The 27,125-nt window shown below is 38.8% G+C and overlaps 2 protein-coding genes across 2 annotated transcripts; one reads left to right on the top strand and one right to left on the bottom strand.

Moving 5' to 3' along the window:
- The first annotated feature begins 1,475 nt into the window (after positions 1-1,475).
- On the top strand, positions 1,476-12,266 carry LOC136771957 (adenosine deaminase 2-A). Its single transcript, XM_066724548.1, has 10 exons — positions 1,476-1,577; positions 3,243-3,573; positions 5,732-5,954; positions 6,789-6,999; positions 7,325-7,452; positions 8,096-8,186; positions 8,655-8,763; positions 10,732-10,889; positions 11,554-11,756; positions 11,919-12,266. Exons 1-10 carry the CDS (start codon positions 1,569-1,571, stop codon positions 12,025-12,027), a joined length of 1,572 nt encoding a protein of 523 aa, XP_066580645.1. The 5' UTR covers positions 1,476-1,568; the 3' UTR covers positions 12,028-12,266.
- A 2,540-nt stretch (positions 12,267-14,806) lies between these two features.
- On the bottom strand, positions 14,807-21,724 carry ribc2 (RIB43A domain with coiled-coils 2). The gene is made up of 7 exons (XM_066724549.1): positions 21,533-21,724; positions 21,187-21,268; positions 20,489-20,812; positions 19,560-19,678; positions 18,839-19,066; positions 17,959-18,125; positions 14,807-15,863 (listed from the first exon to the last, which is right to left on the bottom strand). Exons 1-7 carry the CDS (start codon positions 21,659-21,661, stop codon positions 15,782-15,784), a joined length of 1,131 nt encoding a protein of 376 aa, XP_066580646.1. The 5' UTR covers positions 21,662-21,724; the 3' UTR covers positions 14,807-15,781.
- Positions 21,725-27,125: the final 5,401 nt, after the last annotated feature.

Here is a 27,125-nt window from a genome sequence, read left to right as displayed (position 1 = left end):
GAATGTCTGAATGGGAAAGAAAGGTGATTTAAGCAATTTTGAGCGTGGCATGGTTGTTGGTGCCAGACGGGCCGGTCTGAGTATTTCACAATCTGCTCAATTACTGGGATTTTCACGCACAACCATTTCTAGGGTTTACAAAGAATGGTGTGAAAAGGGAAAAACATCCAGTATGCGGCAGTCCTGTGGGCGAAAATGCCTTGTTGATGCTAGAGGTCAGAGGAGAATGGGCCGACTGATTCAAGCTGATAGAAGAGCAACTTTGACTGAAATAACCACTCGTTACAACCGAGGTATGCAGCAAAGCATTTGTGAAGCCACAACACGTACAACCTTGAGGCGGATGGGCTACAACAGCAGAAGACCCCACCGGGTACCACTCATCTCCACTACAAATAGGAAAAAGAGGCTACAATTTGCACAAGCTCACCAAAATTGGACAGTTGAAGACTGGAAAAATGTTGCCTGGTCTGATGAGTCTCGATTTCTGTTGAGACATTCAGATGGTAGAGTCAGAATTTGGCGTAAACAGAATGAGAACATGGATCCATCATGCCTCGTTACCACTGTACAGGCTGGTGGTGGTGGTGTAATGGTGTGGGGGATGTTTTCTTGGCACACTTTAGGCCCCTTAGTGCCAATTGGGCATCGTTTAAATGCCACGGCCTACCTGAGCATTGTTTCTGACCATGTTCATCCCTTTATGACCACCATGTACCCATCCTCTGATGGCTACTTCCAGCAGGATAATGCACCATGTCACAAAGGTCGAATCATTTAAAATTGGTTTCTTGAACATGACAATGAGTTCACTGTACTAAACTGGCCCCCACAGTCACCAGATCTCAACCCAATAGAGCATCTTTGGGATGTGGTGGAACGGGAGCTTCGTGCCCTGGATGTGCATCCCACAAATCTCCATCAACTGCAAGATGCTATCCTATCAATATGGGCCAACATTTCTAAAGAATGCTTTCAGCACCTTGTTGAATCAATGCCACGTAGAATTAAGGCAGTTCTGAAGGTGAAAGGGGGTCAAACACAGTATTAGTATGGTGTTCCTAATAATCCTTTAGGTGAGTGTATATGTATATATGTATATGTATATGTATATATATGTATATATATATATATATATATATATATACATATATGTATATGTATATGTATATGTATACACACACACGATGGTCTCTAAACGGTTATTCAAACCTTTCACTGACAACCCACCTTTATCGTTCCATAAACCCCCTTTAATAATGACCTACTGCAGTCCAATCGCATGTGTTAGATTTCCATGGGCAACTGAACCCAAGGGGATGTGACGTATTGATGTCAGAAGCTATTGGGTCGGGTTCGTGTTGCGCAGATGTCAACAGTTCTGCGCAGATTTGCAGAATCCCCACGATCCCATTGGTAGAGCCGCGCAGATCTGTGCAGACCTGCGGAAAATGTCGCTACACGAACGCGACCTTATCGCTGGCAGATGTAGTGCCATTGAAACGCTCTCACTTCCGTTGTCACCAGATATAAACTGGTTCAAACGAGACAACGTTATATTTGAAGCAATGAAACAGGTGAGAGGCTGCACTTTATTCCAATAGACTGTAGGGTGATCGGTGTTGTATTGCTGCGCTCAGACTGGTAAAGTAGACAACACCCTTCCGTTTACCAGTCTGACAACCAACTTTAAAGGACAACATTATGAGGCGCATTTTGTCTTTTAAATGTTCATTCCTACCTTTTTCTTGATGTCGGAAAGCCTTCGCACGTAAAGAAACAACATTACACCTTTTCATAGTGAATGTTTAATGTAAAAAGACGTTCACCGAGTGGACAGTACTCATTATATAAACCTGTAAAATAAATCCACAACAAACCGCACAGACAGAAATAAACCTTTGCTAAATGGGTTTGCAGTATTGTAAGTCTATGCATAACTATTTGGTGAACCTTCTTCACTTTAGGAAGTTGCGGTATGAAGAGAAAATGTGTGTTATTTTTTTTTCTTTAAATACATGCATAAAAAAAACACTCCTTATATGCAACTTTATAAAGCATTTCCCTTTAGTATCTACAACATCGGTGCATTATTTAACGTTGATTATACATTACAATAACTCTATAGTGAAACGAAAGTAATAGCAGGCTGTGGCATCACAAAATCCAAATCCAAATGCAGTGACACTTAATTGCTACACACACACACCTAAATATAAACCAATCCCTGTCTTCATTATCAGGTCCCTTTATTGGAGATATTTTCTGGTTTAAAACCCTCGCAGATCTTAAACTAGCAATAGATCTCAATATTTCTAATCCATCCTATAGTTGTTTTTCAGATTATTTATTGTTATTTAATTATTATGTTAGACTTGCGACCTGAGCCATTCTTTTTATGTGAAACATTGTTGAAACTGAGAGGCATATAAACCCTACTAATATTCTTCATTACTTTGGTGTCTCACAACATAATGATCACAAGATTTGTTTTCTTTAAACCATTAACAAATATTTGTTGTTGGTCAAAGTACTTCCTGCGCAGCTGCTGGATATGCTTAGTACTTAAATATGCTCAAGTAGTGTACAACTGTGTGCAACAACCAGTTTATTTTGATATAGTTTCTATGTCTAACTCTGGATGATTAGAGATGTGAAAGAGAACAATAAGGAAGTCTTTATTCTTCATTCCACGGCATGATTTAAAGTTGTTATTGAGAGCAAATAATGCCAGACATTACCTGTGTCCTGTAGCATTAAACTGATTTTCTACTAACCCTTATCTTTTTCACAAATCTCCCCAAAATGGGAGGTTACAGTGTTCTTTCTGTAGTTGTATTTGAATGTTTCATTCAGAATGTTTTCATACAAAAATAGAAATATGAAAATCAATTATCTACTGCCAGAATTTAGTAAAGCAGTTTGTAAAGTAATTTATTTGCAGTGTTATGATGGCATTCTGTGTTATCCTGGGGATTATGCAGCAATATGGTCACCCTAGGGCCTGTGTGCTATCAGTTTATATATTACAGCAGGAACCTGGGGTACACTCCCTCTCTTTAAAAAAAACTATTTATACGCTATCAGCTACTGAGTTTGGTAAAATAGAAAAAAAGTATGCTACTTCTCTTTGAGAATTTGCACTCGCAACATAGCTAGGTTTTGGTGTACTGAAACCACATCACTTTCTGCTGGAACTAAGACATTTGCCTCTTTAAAAGACACTTCCTCTCCTCTCTCAGTCCAGGCAAGGCACAATGGACACCCAGCCCTGGCCTGGATACCTGCAGGTCTTCGCGCTGGCACTTTGCCTGATGTGCGTGTGTCACGGTTCTCCAGACCCCCGTCTGAGAGCCAGTCTTCTCCAGCAGGAGGCCTTCCAGCGGACAGGGGGGAATGTATTGCTGACAGATATGGAGCTGCAGGTCAGTGCGCAGCTCCAGAAACTGAAGGAGCAGGAGGTGGCCGCCTCTAGGATCTCCGGGATGTTCCCCCCTGCCATGCACTTCTTCAAGGTGCGGGAGCTCATTGAGAGGAGTGATGTTTTCAAGTTCTTGCAGAAAATGCCCAAAGGTAATTGCTAACAGCATTTCCAATAACCCATTCAAGTGTAGAGATTTCTACCCGATATGTTCAGAATTTCCTGTGGCAGGACCCACAGATTTAGCATGTTAGGAAAATCACTTTCAAGCAGATTTTCGAACCCTTTTTCTCAAGTGCAGTTTTCTCGATTTAAAGATACAAACCTAGAAAGAGACACTTAAAAACATTTTTTTTTTTATACGTGTGTTTTTATTTTGAAGTGTAGACTATACATTTTTTTTTTTTTTTTGTAGTTTTGTTTGTTTTTTGTAGGATTGCCACCAGGCTCAATATCACGATTATAAAGTTTCTATGAAGCTGAGGTAGACTTAGCTAGATTTATATCACTGCTAAAAGGGGTGCTTCCTACAATTATATTAGTAATGAATGAGGAAGGTGTATGGGATTCTGTGTTTGGTCATAGTGTCCTTGACCAATTTAAATACTGAAAAGTGTTTGTTTCTTTCTTACTGTCTCCTCTTTTACTGGTCTGTCAACAGAGGAGGAAAGGTATGTTTGCATGGGCAGTAAGATTTGGCTCTCTGTCCTCCGAAGTCACAGTTCCTGGAACACTGAGTCTATGTAATCTGCTAGGATTATGAAATGCTTTTTGCTAGAAAAATATCTTGCACCTCCTGTACTTGATATTATATTAAGTTTATCAAATAACTCTTTTCATGCTTCTGAGATGTTTCGTATAGTATAGCCAAACTTTGTATTTGTGAAAGAAACTGAGTACTCCCTTGGCTGTTTGTGAATGCAGTTGGGCATTATTTGCATTGTATGCAACTATGCATGGTTGCCAGTCACTTACCAAGAAAAAGAATATGAGTATCACTTGTATCTACCTATCTGATCACTTTTCTCTGTGTAAATATTAGTGGTAGACTTTACAGGCTGTGGGTATTATGGTTTCACATGTTTTTGTATGAACCCTAATGCTGCCACCTACTGTGCTTTTCGGGGAATACTGTCTTTGTACAGGGGAGAGATTTCTGCAGTCATAAGTTTTCTGCTTAAGCATCTGATTGCTTACTAACATCATTAATTAGTACATTCTTTATCTTCTCTACATCAGTAGGATTGTTCTGCTGGTAAACTGAATAATGTATGTATCATTCTAAAATTACCTGTGTGTATGTTTCTTAATGTAATTTGAATTTACAATACAACTTGACCTTTTCATGTATCATCTGTAGTCAATGTGGTCACCTGTACACAACAAAAAAAAAACTTCAGTCGCCAAAAGATAAAAATTATCAAAATAGCAACACAACAATAACAATAACAGTCAATACTTTGAGCACAGTGTTCTATTGTTTTGCCCAATTTACACTTGCAATCAAAACCTTTTTGGGCCTGATTTAATTAAGTGCAATTGCAAACGCATTGTCAATGTCAAACACATCTGGCCCCCCGGATGTGGTCAGGCCAAACACTCTCATGTTTACAGTGTAATCAGAATAAATAACTTGGGAATGATATTGGCCTGCTTCTAATATTACTTTGTTTGAAAAATAACATACAATGTGGTCTTTTATGGATATTTTATTTGCTTGGTATTGTTTATGTTTGTATTTAATATGTTTTTTTGTGTATTGTTTTTTTATTGGATGTATGAAGAAACTGGGCCCCATTTAAAAAAAAAAAAAAAAAAAAAAAAAAACTTCCCACCACCCTGTTTACCCTTATGTTGCCATTAATGAAGTTTAATGTAGTTACAATTGCAATTCAGTACCACCTATGTATTTTCAGGTTGCTAATTTTTATAAGTTTCTTTGTGGTTCTGTATCATTAGAACTTCCTTTTGGAAAAACCTGGCACTAAAGGTGGTTTTTCAATCCAGTGCAAATGCAATCACTCTTTTGCAATCAAACCACCCAGAATTAGGCAGGTCAAGGTTAAATGTACAGAATTGAACCTCACTGCTCTTCATTAGTAAATATTACCTGACGTTCTCCACTGATTTCCATCATAGACTTTGCTCCTGCAGTACTGAATCAACACACTGTTGGTCTGGACCCATTCTCTACTAGATGCTGATACAAGCTTCCACATGCAGCTGTCATTTGACCTCTGCTAAACCCAGCAGGTCTGTATCCCACTGAATTAAATTTTATAGAAATAAGTGGTTTTCTTCTGTCCGCAGGGGCTGCACTGCACATTCACGACTACGCAATAGTGAAAGCGGACTGGCTGATCAGGAATGCCAGCTATCTTCCCAACTGCTACATCTGCTTCACCCCTGAGCAGTCAGTTCGATTTCACTACTTCGGTAAACATTCTCTTTCTAAGTTGTCTGAGTGCTCTGAATGGATGCTATTGGAATCTCTGAGGAAAACTATTGCCAGTGTCACCGATTTTGATAACAGGTAGGTTTTGTTCTGAATAGTTTTCTCTTTGCTCTATCAAGGGCTGAAGTGCCCTGCCATACACTCTGCACATCAGCCCATCAAAGACTAGCTGAGTTATACCACGTGCAGCTACTTTTTAGTGACAAGGTGTAGCTTTCAGTATTGAAACACTGGTGGAAATAAACAGGTCATGGATTAAGCTGTAAAAAATAAACGCAGAAAAGTAAATTTTATACTAATACAGTTGCTCAGACAAGTTTTATTTTTAACTTTTTATTTATTTATTTTCTCGCAAAGAAAGGTGTAAAAATGACCCCTAAACATTATGAATAAAATGAAACAAAATTAAATATGAAATTACAGTTTGAGAGCAGACCACTCCGGTCCAGCTCTTATGTCCTGTCCTGTTCCTTGTTCTGCCCCTCTTGCATTTCCTCAATCGTCTCATGCACCACACGCAGGACTGTGGTTTGACGCCAGTATTGCTTTCAGCGCTGCTTGTGCTGCACCTCGCCTCATGGACCCAGGTTCCAGCCCAGCAGCAGGTGTTCAGTCCACATCCACATTTGCATCCCCGTCCCCTTTTTTTCCGGGACTCCCTTGCCCCTGTCCATCCCGGATGCACAGCGAACCCCCTCATGAGAAACTGAATCCATTAGCTCCCCAACATTGCCTTGTTATGTGCAGTTCAATGCCTGTTTTGTCTTGGGAGGGTAATACTGTGTGTACATGACCATTTCTAAAAATGTCTGCTTAAAACGGAAAAACAAATTCATAATGCACGTTTTTATTTTTACCTCCATCCCCACTAATGCTCTTGACCTCTTTTTTTTTTTTCTCCCCAATGCGCAGTTTAATCCGCAACTGTACCCTATTCACAGAGGACCCTGTGGCAGCCTTCCCCACCCAGGATGCATTGTGGCGGAGGTTTGAGCAGATGTTTATAGTGGTCTCAGGACTCATTTCTTTTGCCCCCGTCTTTAAAGAGTACTTCTACCAGGGCCTGCTGGAGTTCTACCAGGACAACGTCATGTATGTGGAACTCCGTGCAATGCTGCCACCGGTATGGCCTGATGCCTATTCCATGATATTTGAATGGCCAGGAATATTGTGTACAATTTCACTGCATGGACAACATGGAAAGAGACTTTGAGGCCAACCACCACAACAAATCCTGAGAAATTACTTTATTTTCCAGTTTATGACCGCATGAATATCAATGTTACAATATGTTCTGTATTGTGTACCATGCATACCAAGTTACATTCTAAACTGTGGAGAAATAGCATTGTTTTGTGTTTTTATTAATAACTTTTTTGATCTAGTTCTTGATCCTTTTCTATACCCTGAATTCAGACTAAGAGATTTTCTTGTGGGATTTTCAACAGACCTATGAGTTGGACGGAACAACTCATGACAAGTTCTGGGCCATGAAGGCCTACGAGGAAGTTGGTAGGCGGTTTGTAGCCGATCACCCTGACTTCATGGGAGTGCGAGTGATTGTCACAGTACACAGGTAAGATACAGACGTAACAGTCAGGGTACAGAGGGAGAGTATATCCTAAAAGTAAAGTATCTAAATATTTTATAGGGAGGAAAAACACATACACACGACTTGCAATAATTAAAATGGTTTATAGTTTAATAAATGGGTTTAATTTATACTAATGTATCAATTATATATTTGTACGATCCAGTCCATACATAAGATGTTTATTACACATCACATGCACTCACACTGCTGTTCCTAAAAGATAATTATATTACAAATGTGATGCATCGAAGAACCATTATCATATTTTTATTCCTATATTAAGTCAAATTATTAAGTCCCACATTTCCTGATGGGTTGAAAAAAAAGAGGACAATTTCTACTAATTTCAATAGATGGCAACTAAACTACAAAGATTACTACTAGTCAGTCAGTATAGAAATGCATATACACATGGTTGGTATTTTGGTAATTTCCCTTTAAAATGTAAGACCACGTAGGGCTTGCTTAATAATGTTTAGTGATTATAATTAAGATTTTTTTTATATAGATCATTGTGATTGATCATCTGACATAAGGGGATTACATTACAAGTACTGCAGTCATAGAGATTTGTGTGAACTTCTACTTCTCTGCTAAGGCATGTTTTATTGTGTGTATTTTTCAGGCACATGGATGCGTCTGATGTCAAAAAGGCGGTTCTAGAAGCCATGAAACTGAAAACCACATTCCCTGACACAGTGGCAGGCTTTGATTTGGTAAGCAGCTGTTGTGACTTTGTCTTTTAAAATTGTCAGAGGGGGGTTACGAATCTGTAAATGACGGGTGTTTCACAGAGAAAGGAGAACATTTCATACTAACAAATACAATTCCTGAACTGCATTTTTGCTTATTGTATCCAATTGTAGAAGTCGAAGAACATATTTGTATTATATACAGAAATGAACTCTGGGTAATTTTAATTGATCATTCCGAGGATTGTATTCCTTTCTTTACTGTGTTACTCTTGTGTGCCTTTAGTTTTGTGAGTGATTGAATTATGCGATTTAATTTCCTCCATCCACCAGCAGTGAGCTTGGAGACCTTTTTGGTTTTGTGACTTTTATATTAGGAAGAGGAAAGAATGGGGGGGGGGGGGGGTTTGTGAGGATTGGAATTGCTCCAGTATGATCTGGCGAAAGCAAGGCTGATGGTGATAATGACCCACCTGATGTTTTTGGTTGTAGGTGGGGTATGAAGATGGTGGTCAACCACTATGGTACTTCAGGGAGGCACTGTCTCTGCCCAGTGAGCAAGGATTCATCCTTCCCTACTTCTTTCATGCAGGAGAGACTGGTAAGTATTTACAGATATCCGAAATGACTACAGTACTCATTCAGTTTCTCAAAGAAAGTACAGGGGGTCCTTGCAATTCATTGACTTGTTCGTCATTTCGCAGAGTTGTCGTTAATATAGGAAGTTTTTTCATTAATCGTCGTTTTTCTTCACCTGTCCTCAGAGAGTCTGTGGTGGTGTGGTGGTCACTCTGTGGTCTAAGTGAAGAACCCAGTCTTGATGCACAGATGAACAGTGGACAGCTTTTATACAATGCATGGCATGTGGGTCTGTGGGCAGGGGCAGTCACAGGTTTCCCAGAGTGTTGTCTTGATCAGGTTTCTGAATGTTTGTGGTGGTCTTCTTGAGCAGTGGGGGTCATCTTGGAAGCAGGCGTTTTCCTGTTGTGGCATACAAACTGCCCAATCTCGCATTTCTTTAACAATGGACAATGAGGTAATCAATCACTATAATGTAGCATCTTCAGCCATGAGAAGAACAGGAAACCACAAACAAACACTAAGCAAACTGGTATCTGTGGGCTATTGATCTGTTTGGGTGTTCCTCTTATCATAATAAACAGAAGTCAAAGTGGAAAGGAGACTGTCCAGAGGATATCCTCTGAACAACTGCCTGTTGCTAGCTTGATCTACTTTGCTCAGTCAGCATATTATGAATATAAAACATAATACAGCTTATATTAATATTGGCTCTTCATAAGTATCGGCAGAGGACACTGTTTGCACTGTTTACTAACAGTTCAAATTATTTTTCAAGTGTTGATTTTACGTAATGTGATTTAATGCCTCAGAGATGGGCTAAGTAGAAACGGTACAATACAATGTTAGGTTAATTCGCTGAGGTCATGCTTACTTTTTTTTTTTTAATGTAAAATGTAAAACTTGCTAGCCAGGCACCTGCAGGATTTTGTGGTTTAAAAGACGTACCTATTTTTGTACTTGGGTTTGCTTATTTTCTGTTCTGTTTGTCAGTGTCAAGACACAACACTAACAGTCTGAGGAAACAATGTTTGCCTGCTATCTGCTGCATTTCCTCATAGAATGTTTGGTACTATACATGCTAAAATACTGAAAGATAGCTCAGGAAATTAATTAATTTATTTGCAGATGCCCTTTACCAAGGTGATTTACAGTTGTCACAAAATATACACATTTCAAAAAACATATAATCAAAGCAAGGCAATACAATGCATAGCTAACTTCAAAACTAATTAGAGTAAGTTTAACTGAGTAATTACAAAATATAGGGCATTCCTTAATTTAGGAACAGGTTATGGGTAGCCTAGATCATCTAAGAGCATGAAAAAAAAAAAGCGAACATTTCCATCAGTGCTACACAATTCCAAACCATACAGGTGAAGTTAACAATTAACTATTTAAAGTGCAGGAATGACTTCAGATTTAATAAGGTGCATCATGGTGGTTAGCAGATAAAAGAGCATAGTTGGGTGTTTCATTGATTAGAAGGGGAGGGTTGAGGTATTCTAGTTGGTTTTTGATCAGCTGTGTCTTGAGAAGGTAGGCCATTCAGCCACCGTCAGTTGCAGTAGCAGAGTAGCCTGGAGAGGGTATGGGGAGAAATCAGTCTGGAGGAAGCTGGGCGCAGTTGGTCTTGCCATGAGAGTACCATGGCTTACACAGGGAGATGAGTGGAGTGGCTGGAGAGGAAGGGTTGAATTGTTCTTATGTTGCTTGGGATGAATTGTCATGTATGTGCTAGAGTGGAGATGCACTGAGAGTTGGAGAGGCATGGATCTCTGGTAACTCTGGGGTCCTAAGCTGAACAGGAGGGAGAGAACATTCTAGAGCTCAGTTTTTATAGTGGGAGCTCATGTGCAAGCATTGTAGCTCATGCCTTTAAGCCAACGCAGTCCAAAACACATTGCATCCACTGAAAGCATTGAGAAATTTGGTTATCCTTTTTTTTTTTTTCCTGTTTTCTGTAGTTAATAAGACACTTTGTTTACAGACTGGGATGGCACTGATGTGGATCAGAATGTGCTTGATGCCCTCTTGTTTAACACCAGCCGTATTGGCCATGGCTTTGCTCTTGCCCACCACCCAGTCGCCAAAGAGCTCTCCAGGAACAGGAGTGTGCCAATCGAGCTCTGCCCCATCTCAAACCAGGTAGTTTAGCACAGGCTGCATGCATGTCCATAAAAAACACCTGTGGAAACATATATATTAGGTATTAGGTTGTGAGTACCACAGTCACACTATTCACTCTAAGGGTTATTGTTTTCAAATTGACACAAAAACAAACAAAACAGAAAACAATACATCTGTGTTTTTAACTGGCTGAAGTACATTTTCATCAGTCCCTTTTGACTTTTCCATTTGTAAGCATTGTTTTTAGAACAAAGCAACCCTGTTATTGCATAAACTGATGAATAACTCTAGTATTCCCACTGTTTATTTCCATGTATTGCCTCACGCTACACACTCCTACTCACCAACAAATCTCTGCTGATACAGATTTGATAGTTACCGAAAAGAATGCACCTGTGAATTTATTTTTATTTACATATACAAATGAGTAAGGACTCTACAAGCCTATTGTGTTTAAATGTCATATGTTGTCTGTATTATGGTTTACCCTACTGACATTTAAAAAATTCCAGCTCCAGTCTTGATGTCATTAAAATTTACTTGGTGACAGATTAACACAGTGCAGAGCAGTGGAATCTATTGAGATGAATTTGGTATTTGGCCGAACCATAAAAACTTGGATTTGGTGCATCCCTAGATTTGAATTGTTGTAAAGCAGGACTGACAGGGTCTCTCTGCCAAGGTGCTGATGCTGGTGTCTGACCTGAGGAATCACCCGGCTGCTGTGCTGATGGCAGAAGGCCACCCCATGGTGGTCAGCTCAGACGACCCAGCTGTCTTCGGGGCCACAGGGCTGTCATACGATTTCTACGAGGTCTTTATGGGTATCGGAGGATTGAAGTCTCATCTAGGGACTCTTAAGGAGCTTGCCATGAATTCCATCAAGTTAGTACCACCTTTTTCTTTTATTTCAATCATTTGAACCCTACCAAAATGTTTCAAATGATCTCAAAATAAATATTTTGAATTCTTCTGGAGCTTCAGTCTATCTTGAAAGAGGTCTGTGTATTGTAGCCAAGCTCTTAAACTTCACTTGTTTTACCCCAGGTACAGTTCCTTGTCCCATGAACTGAAAATAAAAGTGGAAACCATGTGGCAGATGAAATGGAAAACGTTCATTGCTGAGACTTGGACACATCACTTCAGAGACCTATAGGAGCTCAATACTCTTGCACTGATTGAACAGCCACCTAATGTGCTATAATCCACATGCTGACTACTTTTTAAAAGCCTGTCCAGGAAGACACATCATTCAGTTCTTTCTTTTTTTTTTTTTTTTGATGCATTAAAGCTGTTTTTTTGACATGGCTTAATTTTGTTGTACTAGAACAGGTTATGAACCGTCACTTTCATGGCCTCTGCAGGGTACAGGCCGTTTTACAATGTTTGCCTTAATTGAACGGTCTTTGCCTCGTTTGTTTGTTTGTTGTTGGTCGGGTTCAAGTTTGTATGGTAAAAGTGTGCTTTTCATGCTTTACACTACAAACTTAAAAGTGTATTTTCACTCTAGATTTTGTCTCCTAACTGCTGGTACTGCAGTACACTTCTGTACACTTACCTGATTTATTCGAGTCCTCATTTCATGTTTGTTTAGATACTGATAGTTTTATTCTCTGTGAATCTTTCTCTAAGTTAACTGTGAGGCCAAGTAATATTTTTTGCCCTGTCCTGCCCCAGGGCTGGACCTGACCAATTTGGTGCCCTAGGCAAGATTTTAGCTGGTGCCCCTTGCATCGCAGCCAATTCCACCACCGATCATTGTGTTCATACACTCGCACGGAAACTGCATAGCTTTATGTTTTTGAGATTTTCTGTATTTTAGAAACAAAACAAAAAAACTAAATAATTAAAAGAATTAAAGAAACAAGTGACATAAAACAAATTATAAATATAATATAAATAAGAGTATTGAACGAACAAAACTATATTAGACACCTTAGTGCAATATGAATAATATAGCATTGTTCTACAGCCTTACTCGCCTTGCAGCAAACAAATGACATAAAACGAATTATAAATAAGTGGATGGTTCCTGCAGCACACTTGAAAGAAAAGGTGTATTTCTCAAAATTATGTTATAGGTAACGGAGTTGGATGAAAGAGTTAAAGAGCTGATCGTTCAAAAGGTGTGATCGGTGTGGGGCTTCGGTAAGAATGCACAATTCTCATTAGTTACAAACCGTGTCCCTTTATTGCATCACTAGCACTGTATCCAAAACGGTGTCTTCAGTAATTGTAATATTAAGTTTGATGAATATGTATGTATGGTTCTACAAAGAAATAACAATAACGTATATCAGTCGTATAATAATCAATATAACCAATAATCATGTTAAGAATAATAATATAAATATACACAGTTCTGACAGCAGAGCTAATATACACAAATGACTTTACATGCAGCATAAATGCAAACCTATGGATCTATGCTATCTTACTACAGCTAGATGCTGAGAAATGACCTTAACCAAGGTTATATCTTATAAACTTATAACCGTTATACATATCGATAATACACTGTCTTCAATTCAATAAGCATGTAAACAATAGATAACGGTAATAAATAATATATTATAAATCAATGCAGTTCGCATTACGACCGCATGGTGACGCAGTAGATAATGACTCGGCTGGCTAACAGATTGGCGTCGCTATTCTCAATATGTAGCACAAATAACTTCTACCAAACAAACAAACATTTACATTGTGCTGCCCGCACACAATCATATAATAATAAACAATTACTCTCCGTTTTGTAGACCCTAACTATAACTTAACTTAACATAAATCGCCAGGGTAAACTTATTTTCAAACCTCAGGAAGTGTATTATCTCCAGGCGTGGCAGTTCGGCGCTCTGATTGGCTAATTGTTAAGGGACCGGGCAGTGGAGCAAAAACGTAAAGTTAAGCGAGTCATTACAAAAGCCATTTCCACTGCCCTTCAAAACATTACAGGTCAGGTTATTCCCCAAACACATGAGTAGTCTTTCCAACATTCCCTAATTAATTTAAGTTAAAAGTAACTGACAATGACTGTAGCCAGCTATTTAAATGAGCGACGTTACTAGTATCGTCCAAAGTAAGCTAGTAGTAACGCTGCTCCAACGGTAACTATGCAATTAGATAAACTATTCTTTCATCACATCACCTCTGTCCTTATCCCGTTTGTCCTCCTCATCTTTTTCTTCCCAGGACACCAGAGGGCTTTGGTCTTTTTGACATGGTTTGAAGTGGCTACTGAAGCTAATTGATCATGTTTCCTGTTCAGTGTCACTCACTGCTTCAGATACTGAACTCGCCCCCCACAGGCAGGTCAGTCTGACTATGAGAGCGGGGGGATTGATGGGCCGGCCGGGGTGACGCTGCGGCAACACGGAACATATGGCCTAATAAGCTGTAGTTATGTTGTTGTGTGGGCTTTCGCTTTTTTGGGTAATATTTCGAATTAATAGAATTAAAACAGTATTAGTAAAAAAAAAAAAAAAAAGAATCTTCACTCATTTGGGCGCCCCTAGCATTTGCCTATTCCGCTTATGCCACAGGCCGGCCCTGCCCTATCCTGCCCTTTTTTGTTAAGTTTCAAATGAACAAATGGATTCTGTAAATGTTTTATTTTTCAAGGATCATTTCAGTATCTGACATTTTAGATTTATACTGTTATTTTACTTGTGGTAATGAAAATATCATTATAGCTGTCATTTTGGAGTTTCCTTGCAATTTCACCTTCCACTTGCAGAATATTGGCCTGCTTTTGTGCCATTTCACCTTAAATGTGTATCACAATTTTCAATGAAGTTCCCTTTGGACACTGTTTTACAGTCAACAATAATTAAACAATAAACCGTAATTATTATATAAATGTAAGAAATGGTCACCTTCAATAGCAACTGCTTAATGACACCGCAGCATAGTCCCCAGGAAATCACCAGTTCATATTTGAGATACATGTGCTTTAATTTTTGGTCAGCTAACACATATATAACATTTTGTGAAGAAATACATTATCTGTGTCTGTCCTCTGATGTTATTGTAATCTGTTTTTGGTGTTTTTGGATGCATTTATTGCCATTGTTTCTAAAATACGTTAACAGAATTAAAATATATAAGTATAATGAAAAAAGAGTATAGAGCTCACGATACAGGTATACTGGGTACAGCAAGGCAAAACTGATACAAAGACTAAGAGCAGATAAGTCTGCTTTTATGAGTTGAACCCCTGCCCAACTCCAGCTTCATATTTGAGATACATTTAATTTTTGGTCAACTAACACATCAGTTTAGTTGTGCTTCATCCTATACAGAGTGACCACCCCACCCACCCGAGTAGCCGTTAGCTGCTGTGAATTGCCATACAGGGAAACGACTCTGGTTCCCACAGCTGTACCTCTGTCGAGGGTCATTTAACCATCCCTTCCCAGAACCTGTTAAACAGACTGTCATGCTGTCTCTTCAACTATCTTCATCAATGGCTATTGTTATGCTATTGACACAAGACACTCAGAAACCCCCCTCAGACAACAGTGTCCAATTTCAGTGTCCCCCCGAACATTTAGGGAGACTGGACTTGTCCCAAACTGGAATGTTACCCGGGTGGAATTTACCCAGGTTCAGACATAATGTAACCAATAAACAACATTTTGTCTGACAGCACTGATACATTTTCCCCCTACATACATTCCTGGAGAATAGTCCTTTTAACATAACTTGACATATATTTTCCCCCCATGTTGTTACTGCAGGATGATTATTTCAAAATGAAGGCTGTGATATGGTCATTAATATATGTGGCTATGTAGGACTTATCATCCCGATAAACATTAAAATACACATTTTCCTTGCTTCTAATTGCTAAAATTCTTGACAGTATTTGATTTATTGGAAGGATAGAGATAATGTTGCAGCTTGAAACGCTATCGGCTGGTTGTGTTGAACTGCGCAAAGTAGCGATCATCTGGAGCATTAGTGTAGACCTGCTTCTCCAGGATGTTTTTCCTAGAAAGATAGAACATTAGGTTTAAATTTTCAGGCACATTCAGGTACAGAGTTGTATTTAATTGGTGTTGTTAGGTTACATTATTCAGAACATAAACACATTATAAATATACACTCACCTAAAGGATTATTAGGAACACCATACTAATACTGTGTTTGACCCCCTTTCGCCTTCAGAACTGCCTTAATTCTACGTGGCATTGATTCAACAAGGTGCTGAAAGCATTCTTTAGAAATGTTGGCCCATATTGATAGGATAGCATCTTGCAGTTGATGGAGATTTGTGGGATGCACATCCAGGGCACGAAGCTCCCGTTCCACCACATCCCAAAGATGCTCTATTGGGTTGAGATCTGGTGACTGTGGGGGCCAGTTTAGTACAGTGAACTCATTGTCATGTTCAAGAAACCAATTTGAAATGATTCGACCTTTGTGACATGGTGCATTATCCTGCTGGAAGTAGCCATCAGAGGATGGGTACATGGTGGTCATAAAGGGATGGACATGGTCAGAAACAATGCTCAGGTAGGCCGTGGCATTTAAACGATGCCCAATTGGCACTAAGGGGCCTAAAGTGTGCCAAGAAAACATCCCCCACACCATTACACCACCACCACCAGCCTGCACAGTGGTAACAAGGCATGATGGATCCATGTTCTCATTCTGTTTACGCCAAATTCTGACTCTACCATCTGAATGTCTCAACAGAAATCGAGACTCATCAGACCAGGCAACATTTTTCCAGTCTTCAACTGTCCAATTTTGGTGAGCTTGTGCAAATTGTAGCCTCTTTTTCCTATTTGTAGTGGAGATGAGTGGTACCCGGTGGGGTCTTCTGCTGTTGTAGCCCATCCGCCTCAAGGTTGTACGTGTTGTGGCTTCACAAATGCTTTGCTGCATACCTCGGTTGTAACGAGTGGTTATTTCAGTCAAAGTTGCTCTTCTATCAGCTTGAATCAGTCGGCCCATTCTCCTCTGACCTCTAGCATCAACCAGGCATTTTCACCCACAGGACTGCCGCATACTGGATGTTTTTCCCTTTTCACACCATTCTTTGTAAACCCTAGAAATGGTTGTGCGTGAAAATCCCAGTAACTGAGCAGATTGTGAAATACTCAGACCGGCCCGTCTGGCACCAACAACCATGCCACGCTCAAAATTGCTTAAATCACCTTTCTTTCCCATTCAGACATTCAGTTTGGAGTTCAGGAGATTGTCTTGACTAGGACCACACCCCTAAATGCATTGAAGCAACTGCCATGTGATTGGTTGGTTAGATAATTGCATTAATGAGAAATTGAACAGGTGTTCCTAATAATCCTTTAGGTGAGTGTATGTCAGTGGTCTATAACGCTGGTCCTAAGAGCCCCTATCCAGCAGGTTTTGGAGTTCACCCTTCTATCAGCAATTTATAAACATCTGAAATATTTAATCTGAAACAATTAGAAAGTATTGGAACAATTATATGAATACCTTCAGATTTCAAGAATTCCCTTGGTTGAGCTGCTTAATTCCCATGTGTTCCCAGTATTTAGAAACTGGTGATTTAGGGTGACCTATGAGAGGAAGGGGATTGGGGCTCTCAGGACACCCCTGATATATGTAGGTCAGGACGTGGCCATTTATGGCCTTTGTGTAAAATCTCTTTCAGAGATGGTGTTGTATGAACAACTATTCTCATTAATGGTGTAAAATATGAACAATTTATATAAACAAGTCATAGTAAAAAGTGATTTATTGATCACTTGACTGTCCTCAGTAACTGAATTATATAAGCTGTGATTTATCAACTTTCATTCAAAAGGCAGAGCTTCTTTGATAAGAATGCAATGGTCATTTTTTTCAAATTAAACTGAAAATAAAGAAATTGAACTAAAACATTCACAAAGACACGTTGCCGGCAATGACCCACTCACACAGACCTTGCCGGCACTGCATGCAAGTATTTAGAAATAAATCTGTAGCATTCTGTATATAGTAGTAACATTTTAAATGTGTACCTCACATATTGTTTTATATATGCACTGTTTTCTGTGGTACTTGACAATTTATTGCATTGGCAGAGCCACTAGCAGGCCCTCCCTGGCACACTCACTGGGCTCGGTGCTGCTCAGAGAGCTGGGCGTTGATGTTGTCCTGGGCCCGGCGCAGCTGTCTGTTGAGTCTGGCCTGCTGGCGCTCATGGAGCAGGGCGGCACGGGCAGAGCTCATCTGGTAGCGGTCCCACTCCCGATCACACTCCTGCTCCTGCGCTTTAGCTTTCTTGGGGGGGATGAGGACGGGGGGGGGGATAAGGTTGCATATGGGCAGGCTGTTCTTCAGTAAAGACATTTCTCTAGTAACTTATTGTGGGCTGAAAGATCACACATTTTTGTATATATGCCCCTTTATACACAATTTCTCAGTTCATGTTTTTTTAAGATTGTGTATAAGTTTGCTTGTCAGTCACTAGTTGAATTAAAGTTGCAATGAATGGGGGGGATGGAGAAAAATAAATATCTGCCATTAATAAATATAATTTTCTATTATTAATAAAAATGAAAACTGTAATTCTTGCAGTTCAATTCTGGTAGATCTATTAAGATTTTCAAACAGGGTATTCTGCTTCCTTATGCTCAATATTTATGTCCAGAAGAGGGCAGTAATAACTAATTAAAGGTGGAATAGTGAACACAAGGGCTTCAAAGCTCTAATGAATCACAAACTAAACCCTAGTGAGGACAAATAGACAGTTCTTGTCTGATCTCTAATGTACGTTTACGTCTACAATGGGCTGATATGCCACAAAGCAAGATTACTGAGCTCAGCCACATGTAAGTACTATGATATCTTGCAGACCACAGTAGTGTTGCACCAAATGATTAGTTTCTTCCAGAATAAAAATGATCTCTTTCCAAACTAGGGTATTCAGAATCCTAGTTCTGATTACTTTCAGAATGTAATCTTTACAAAATGAAGTGTAGTATTTTCTTTACCAGTTTTTCTTGGGCTTGCTGTAGCTGGAAGTCAGTTATGTCCTTGATCTCCTCAGGCCTCAGGCCTTTCCAGTGATCAGGTCGAACGCGCTGTGGTCCCAACACACTTATGGCCTGGTCAGGGTTCTCAGACAACAAGTCTCCCTGAAGGAGGTTTAAGATTTCCACCCGGTTATCTTCTTCTTCCTGCTGTTTCTCCAGTTTCCTTTTCTCTGCAGTTTCGGCAGCCTATTAAACACTTTAGTTCATCAGTACAGTCTTGGCGCTCAGGCACAATCTTGATCGCAATGTTTGAAATGTCAATATTTGCTTACATATTATATCAAAACATCAAACCAATCAAAATCATTCTAGCTGTGAGTAGTAGCCCTTAGCACTGAAATACTTTGCACATTTAACACTAATTTGCATACCACCCATTATTTATCAAGCATTTACTCCCTCAGCAAGTGTTGTTTGGCACTTATACTGTATTATTATTATAATTATACCGATCTGGGAAGCCTATTGTGATTGTAAGTTATTATTATAATTAGTAGTAGCAGTAGTTGTATTAGTATTATTATATTTAGATTATTATTCATTTTTCCCTCCACACATTTACATTTCTCCTGATAAGAAGTTCTAATTTGAAATCATTCACACTCAATGTGAAGTCAGATGCTAAAAAACGGTACTGCTGCACAATCAAGACTGTTTACGAGATAAAGTGCCACCTTACTTTTGATAAGTTGAAATCTTTACTTGCAACTGCAATGGCCCTCTTTCTTTCCTGTTCAATCTTCTGCAGCGCTACGGCTCTGTTGTCCAATTCCACCCTGATCTGGTCATAATGCTGCTCTGCAGTTGACAAAATCAAACATAATATGTGAAAAATATGTGACAACATAAGAGTAATGCAGAGAGAAACTGGAAATGAGGAATTTTAGTGCTTATGACGATGATATTGTTTTAGCACAGGCTTCATGTCTTAGTTCAATAATAATAAAGGAGCTGACATTGGGCTGTCCTTAGTTTTAGTATAGACTAATGTATTACAGTTTGTGTGACAGCTATTTATTTTTATCTTCATTTAGAGAGCTAACAATCTGGGGCGGCTCTTCAGACCGTGAACAGCCCTACAGTGAAATAAATTCACAAGTCACCATCAGATTGTCATGGAATAAAGTAGCTTTTCATTTTGAGCATTGTCTCAAAGCACTGTAGTAGTAAAGTAGTCCCCTATTAAACAACATTGGTTAAACATTTTATACACTGTAGCTAATGATAGTTTACATCACCCAATGTAAATATATCATTGTTTAATAATATATATTTTTAACAATAATTGTTCTGTGGAGGAGGTAAACTTTTTACATTAATTAATTTCAGTGTTTAGCCTACATTTCCTTGCATTTTCTTTAAAAAACCATACTAGTTTCAAAATGTGAAGGACAACATTGGTATTTTTGTTCAAAAACAGACTAATGTAATCAATCAGTCACAACATAAATTAAGAGATTTCATTTGCTGGTTGTTTTAGGTATAGTACTACTAATTCCATCATGACTGATTAATTAAATTGAGAATGCCTGATAAGAAGAGGAATAGCTGTAATTAAGAAGGTATGAGCAGGGAGCCCAAAGTGGCCAGCTGACACCCTTTGAATACCTGCAGATCTCTGTCCAGCCTTGGCCTCCTCCAGCTCTGCCTGCTGTTGCTGTGACCACCCTCTCATTTGCTCCTGCTGACTCTTCCTCCATTCGCTGTTCCTCTCATCCTCTCCCAGCAGCCCCTGCAGGCCCTGACCAGAGCCCACCGCTGGGTCCTGCTTCTTCAGTTGCTCAGGGTCGTTCAGATCGAACTCCCGCCTGGCCTCTGGTCGCTGGTAGACCTGCCGGAACTCATCGATGGTTTTGTACAGCTTCCTCATGTCCTTCTTCTGCCTTTGGTCCAGCAAACACGCCACCTTATCTCTGTGGTTGAGCTCTTCCGCTTCAGAAGAAAGCCAGGATGAGTGTTAAACCTTTTTAACCTAGCTTTTTCAAAACAACGAGTTATGTCTTCCTGTAAGTATTTCTTGAGACTGGTTTCACTTCTCAAGATTTGATTTTTAGAAATCAATAAATTGTGCTCCAGGTGGCAAACAATAGCAAAAGCGATGTGGCATGTGAAAACAAATGGTATTCAGCCTTTCTTTTGGCTTAGGTGCCCAAAAGACACATTTTAAAAATTATTTCAGGCCCCCAATACTATCCCTGTAATGGGATAGAAATTGTTAAAACTATTCCAACTGAAATGCAGACCATTTATACAGTATACAGTATATAAATAAACATATACTGCAGTTGTTCTGACTTTATACTTACCATAGGCATTTAGTATTTCAGCTTCTTTCTTTTCTTTTAAGTTCCTTTCCTGCACTTGGAAATCTAATGCTCCCTTATCAACCTAGATAATATATAGGGGAAAATAAGCGTTATTCAAAAAAGGCATAATTTCTATTTAAAAAGTAAGAATAAAGAAGTGTGCTATATAAAACCTGATCACTTTTTTCTTTCAATGTTCTTGTTCTCTATAGCACAAGAAAAACAACCCTCACATCAATACAATTTTAGATGCTGATATGCTGGCACTGAATTGTTTATAGGAAAATAAGCAGCTGCAGACAGACATACAGTGTTAAAAGAAATCAGTCGGATTTACACTACTTACGCCAATTGTTCTGACTTTAGCATTGAAAATCCTCTCCTGTCGCTGGATTTCCCCGTTTCTTCTCTTCTCCAGGTTTGCAGCTTTAGTGAGGTCCGACGGCAGTTCCAGTTTGTACATTTTAATATTCATTTATTGCACTTTTATATATGTAACCGCTGGAAAAGCCGCTGCGAGTCTGCAAAGCGCGCCGAGACTTCTGTCAACAGATGGGTTGCTAAGAAACCTGTAGGCTTAGGTCGCGTTCGTGTTGCGCAGATTCGCGCACCGATCCCATTGGTGGAGCCGCGCAGATCTGCGCAGACCTGTGGCAGTCTGCGCACCACGAACGTGAGCACACATGCAGATTAACGTGGTTACGTCATTTTAGTATTTAAATTAAAATGCCATCTTGGAAGAGAGGAAGTGAAGGAAATCCAGTATCACTGGTATAGCTATGCAGATACATAGTGCTTCCTCGCCTTTCTCCTTACATCACCATTACATTACTCTCATGTTTACTCTTAATACCTCTCACACAAACACACACACACACATACATACATATATAGGCTATTTAAAATGTATATAAGATGTTTCCACTTGCTTCGATCTACAGCTTCTCCTTTCCATGTCACGCCTGCAAAGTGTATGATTTCATCCTCACATCTTCTATGTGTGGTTATCTTGAGGTCTTTTTTAATTTCTTGGTATCCATTAAATAACTCCCTTTGTCTATCTTTGATCCGTTCTTCTTGCAATTTTCACCCTTTCAATCATGTGACATATTTTGGTTCGTTGTCAGTTCCATTCATTTATTGTCTATCTCTTCTTGTTATTCCAAGCATATATCTGCAGTTTCTGTATCATTTGTACATTAAGTGACCAGGTTTCAAAGCCATAAGGTAGCACTGGTAGTATGCATTGATCAGATACTTTTCTATTGAGGCAAGTGGGTACATTTCCTTTCAGCAGCATGCTGTTTCATCCAATAGCACTCCATCCCATATTCACTCTTCATTTGATGTCTTCCATAATATCTCCATCTGTGCTGATTTATTTTTCAAATTAGACATGGCTTTTGAATTCTTTGAGTATCCATTGATCTGCTTCAGTTTTCTTATATATAACAAAGCTGTTAAACATGACTTTTTGTTCAGGTTCAGTAAAATATGAATAATGTAAACCAACAGATGCTATTCTTGAGGGATTATTCCATTAATAATGAATATAAACAATACCAATGTACATAGATAATGGCATAATATATTTTCATAATGATGATACTAATAACACTTATTATTATTATTATTATTATTATTATTATTATTATTATTATTATTATTATTATTATTATTATTATTAAAGTTGTATCACGTGTCGCTGTGGTTGAGCACCAATATGGTTTTCGTAAAAAATATTCTACAGATATGGCCCTTTTACACCTTGTGGATAAAATCTTTTCAGCCTTAAACATTCAGAAATATAGGCATCTTTCTCGATTTATCAAAAGCATTAGACACAGTTGATCATGAAATAATGCTTGCTAAATTACACACTGTGGTTTTCTTGATTATACACATCAATGGTTACACAATTATGTTTATGATAGGGAACAATTTGTAGGATATCGCAAATGATTATGCATCTTCTAGGGCCAAGATATCCTATGGCATTGCACAGGGTTCAATCCTTGGACTTTTACTATTCCTAATCTATATCAATGACCTTTCTGCTGTGTCTACCATGCTTTTTGCTGATGATACCAATTTAATCTTATCATACAAGAATTTTGATTCACTAATCAGTGAAGCCAATTTGGGTATGGCTAAATATTCGGAATGGTTTCAGATTAAAAGATTATCTTTCAATATAAAATATCTTTATTATTTTCACTAATAAAAATAAGAAATATTCAAAAAATACAGTTAGAATCCAAATTGGAGGGAATGAAATGGAACTGGTTTCATCTACTAGATTTCTCTGAGTTCTAGTTGATGAGAAATTGAATTGGAAAGATCATATTAACTTTGTTTGCAGCAAAGTGATGAAATCTATTGGTAATACCAGAAAGTGTTATGATTAATCAGGCTTGTTTTTTTTAACTCTATACAAAGTCTGAATTACCCATATCTTGTCTACTGTAATATTCTCTGCCCAGCACATATGCTTCCCACCTACAAAAATTATTCATCATACAAAAGACATTTGTAAGATTGATCACCTCATCTAATAACTTGGCTCCCTCTGCCCTTTTAAGAAACTTAATATCTTGTCTATCTATAGCATTAACATAATTCAATCATGCACTTTCATCAATACTCATACCTGCCAGACAGCCTACCTGAACCCTTCAATAACTTTTTCCATGTTAATTCCAAAATCCATCAATACAACACAAGAAACTGCAACACCCTTCATCTTCCCCATTGTCATACCTCACATAATACATTCTCGTACAGATACAGAGGTTCCGTACTCTGGAATTCATATTTCCAAATTGCTAAATCATCATCTTCCTTCACTAAATTTAAACATAAAGTAGGGGCCAACCTGATGAACCTGACCATCTAGTGCAGTGGCCCCCAGGTGGTACGCCAGACTACCCTGTAATTTATTGTGTGCACAGAAAAATTAGTAATTAAAATTCATATTTTGTATTTTAATAAAAAATGTTTATTACGTCTATATAGTTCTAATAGTTCCTGTTAGCTACGTCGGTACTGCACGCGCTAATACTTGAGTGTTTATACCGCTCTCGAGCTCTCAGATAGACAGTTTAGCGCCACATCCGCCAATAGATCAATTAAAATTAATATCTCGCAAAAATCAACTATTATATCATGGCTGAAAGGACAAGACTCCAAGAGGACTGATACCAGCTCCGACAGATCAGACACGTGTTGAGAACGAGGAGAAGAATAAGTCGGTCACCGACAGTAGCTCTGATGCTGAACCTGATACTGACAGCACTGCTGGTGTTAGCAAGCGTTGGAAAACAGCAACAAGGCAGTACGATCCAAATGATCTAAGTTTGGGATTTACTTACACCGGGAAAGAGGAAGAGCCAAGACCACAGTGTGTTGTGCTGTGAAATTCTTGGCAATGAGAGCATGAAGCAGCGCATCTGAGGTGCCACTTCACCACGAAAGGTTCCTCATCCACCCCCCAAACTCTCCTCACAGGCATACCCCAAGGCTCCGTCCTGGGCCCCTCCTGTTCTCTCTCTACACTCGCTCCCTGGGCCCCCTCATCGCATCCCATGGTTTCTCTTACCATTTCTATGCAGATGATGCCCAGATCTTCCTGTCTTTTCCCTCCTCTGACCCTCTCATGCCTTCTCGCATCTTCCTGTTTGTCTGCTATCTCCGCCGGGATGCACTCGCAAGCTCAACCTCTCCAAATCTAATCTCCAGAACCCTGCTCATCCAGAACTCTGCGCGTCCTCTGGTATTCTCTCTGGAGTAGTAGCATTTCGCACACGCTACTCCACTGCTCCGCTCCCTCCACTGGCTCCCGATACCGGCACGCATTCAGTTCAAGACATTGACCCTCACCTACTGCTGTCTCGACCACACTGCACCAAGATACCTTCAGTCACTCATCTCTCCATACATCCCCTCCAGACCACTGTGGTCTTCTGGCACCAAAAGACTAACTCTGTCTCCTCTGCACTCTCCTTCCTCCAGAGTCTGCTCCATTTCATCCCTGGCCCCTAATTGGTGGAACAACCTTCCCATTGAAGTCTCTGACCTCCTTCCAGCGCTTACTCAAGACACATCTTATCAGACATTTCAGTCATTTACTCTCCTATAAGATAGCACTTATACAACATTTTGTCATTTTGCTCTACTAGTACTCGTATTGTTTATTTTGATTTCACCTATGCTCCCTTTCCCTTGGCCCTTGACTGTGCACTTATCAGCTTTTACAATCTAGGATGTAAGACCTTATATATTGTTTTCTGTATATCTCGTATACACTTGTGTAAATTGTGAATTTGTAAAATGTATTTTGCCTTTAACTGCACTGTATTATTGCACTTTGTATTGCTCTTATATTTTGTAAGTCACCCTAGACAAGGGCGTCTGCTAAGAAATAAATAATAACAATAATATTACAGCCTTGGGGTTGGTCCATCACTGTAGAACATAAAATCCTCCCAGTTAAATCAGAACACCCCCACTTGGAAGAAAAAAAATCCCCCTTTAAATCTTTACCCCTATTTTTCCCTCATTGAGATGTTTTTCCCCACTATGTGTCACACTAGCCAAACCGCTAAGTGAGTAAGTACGTCTCAAACAGTGATTAGGTGTGTAAAACCAAAAGAGTGGAAACAGTGACCACATTTTAGTTATTGATCAGTTAGTAAGGTACTCAATTAAGGGAATTTTGGTCCTTATGAACTGATGGATATTAAAGTGTGTGTTCCAAATGATGTCTAAATTATTGAGCTGAACAAAAATACACTGCTAAACTGATGAGGGAATTAAATCCTTAAATTGATTTAATAATTAGTATAATTGTATTAGAAGCCAGCAGGTTTACTTGATATCTTCAGTATGTACAAGGTTTTGAATTATGCCACTGAGCTCTGTCTCTTTTGTATTACCCAGGTATTATTGTCACAGTTTAAAAATGTGATACAATTTTGAAAATCTGACAACAATATAGTTGTGCCCAGACAGATAAAGATTATTTTGAAAGAAGCTTTGTATTAATCTTATAGTTTCATAATTCCTGGAATATCAAGCTTTTGCAGATAACAGTAAAACACAGTAAGAGTCGTTAAATGGGTCAGTGATCTCAGGAAGTTCAGTGGAACAACTGCAAAACATCCTTCTGCATCATTCATGCCACATGCTATCCCTTTGTCCATAATACATATATACCACCTTGCATACATTTATATTCTTCAGTTATCCCAGAATAAGAGTTTAATGTTTGGAAGTTACTGTGGAGATATCATTTAATACAGAGACTTAAATACATTACTGAACTAGCTTTATGTTGATATCTTACCCATTCAAACAGACTTAAAAGAGGAAGATATGTATTTTATGTTTACTAATGTTGTAGAATAACAATTCAGTGGGGAAAATAGGTATGTATTTTGCAAATTGTGATATCAGCTCTGTTGTTACAGTACAGAAATCCCACACCATGCTCTTTTGTGTCAAGATTTGAATACCTCAAAGGCATTACATTATTGAAATATAGTTTATTATTGAAGTTTGGCTGCTCAAGATATCTCACACCATAAATGTATATGGATGATTATCCCCACGTTTCTCATATTTCAAAGACATATATTTCCATGTCTTGTTTAAGTCTGTTGCTTGGTACTCTGATCCCTGAGTGTACCCATGTCTTCAGATTTGTATTACGTGTGGGCTCTGAAACAGATTTATTATATACATTTCTAGAAAGCCATAATATGTTCAACAATTTAAGATTTACTGATATAGTCTATTTGTGGAGGCAATGTATAAACTCATGAAAAAATACTATTATACTTATATATTGATGAGGAGAAATGTAGCATACTCCCTCAATAGATAGGCAGACAGGGAATACTCAGGGCTCAATTGCAGTAGAATAATACTAAAATAGTTTA

Source organism: Amia ocellicauda, chromosome 15, assembly GCF_036373705.1.
Source record: "Amia ocellicauda isolate fAmiCal2 chromosome 15, fAmiCal2.hap1, whole genome shotgun sequence".
Lineage (NCBI taxonomy): Eukaryota > Metazoa > Chordata > Actinopteri > Amiiformes > Amiidae > Amia > Amia ocellicauda.
This window is presented reverse-complemented; position numbering and strand designations above follow the sequence as displayed.

Bases quoted from the DNA above. Each gene is read 5' to 3' on its own strand.
- LOC136771957 (XM_066724548.1), top strand. The intron at 7,000-7,324 runs GTATGGCCTGAT...GATTTTCAACAG, and splicing joins TCCGTGCAATGCTGCCACCG to ACCTATGAGTTGGACGGAAC. The intron at 8,764-10,731 runs GTAAGTATTTAC...CTTTGTTTACAG, and splicing joins CTTTCATGCAGGAGAGACTG to ACTGGGATGGCACTGATGTG.
- ribc2 (XM_066724549.1), bottom strand. From the start codon at position 21,661: ATGAATATTAAAATGTACAAACTGGAACTGCCGTCGGACCTCACTAAA. The intron at 21,269-21,532 runs GTAAGTAGTGTA...TATATTATCTAG, and splicing joins CTAAAGTCAGAACAATTGGC to GTTGATAAGGGAGCATTAGA. The intron at 19,679-20,488 runs GTATTCAAAGGG...TGTCAACTGCAG, and splicing joins GGCTGGACAGAGATCTGCAG to AGCAGCATTATGACCAGATC.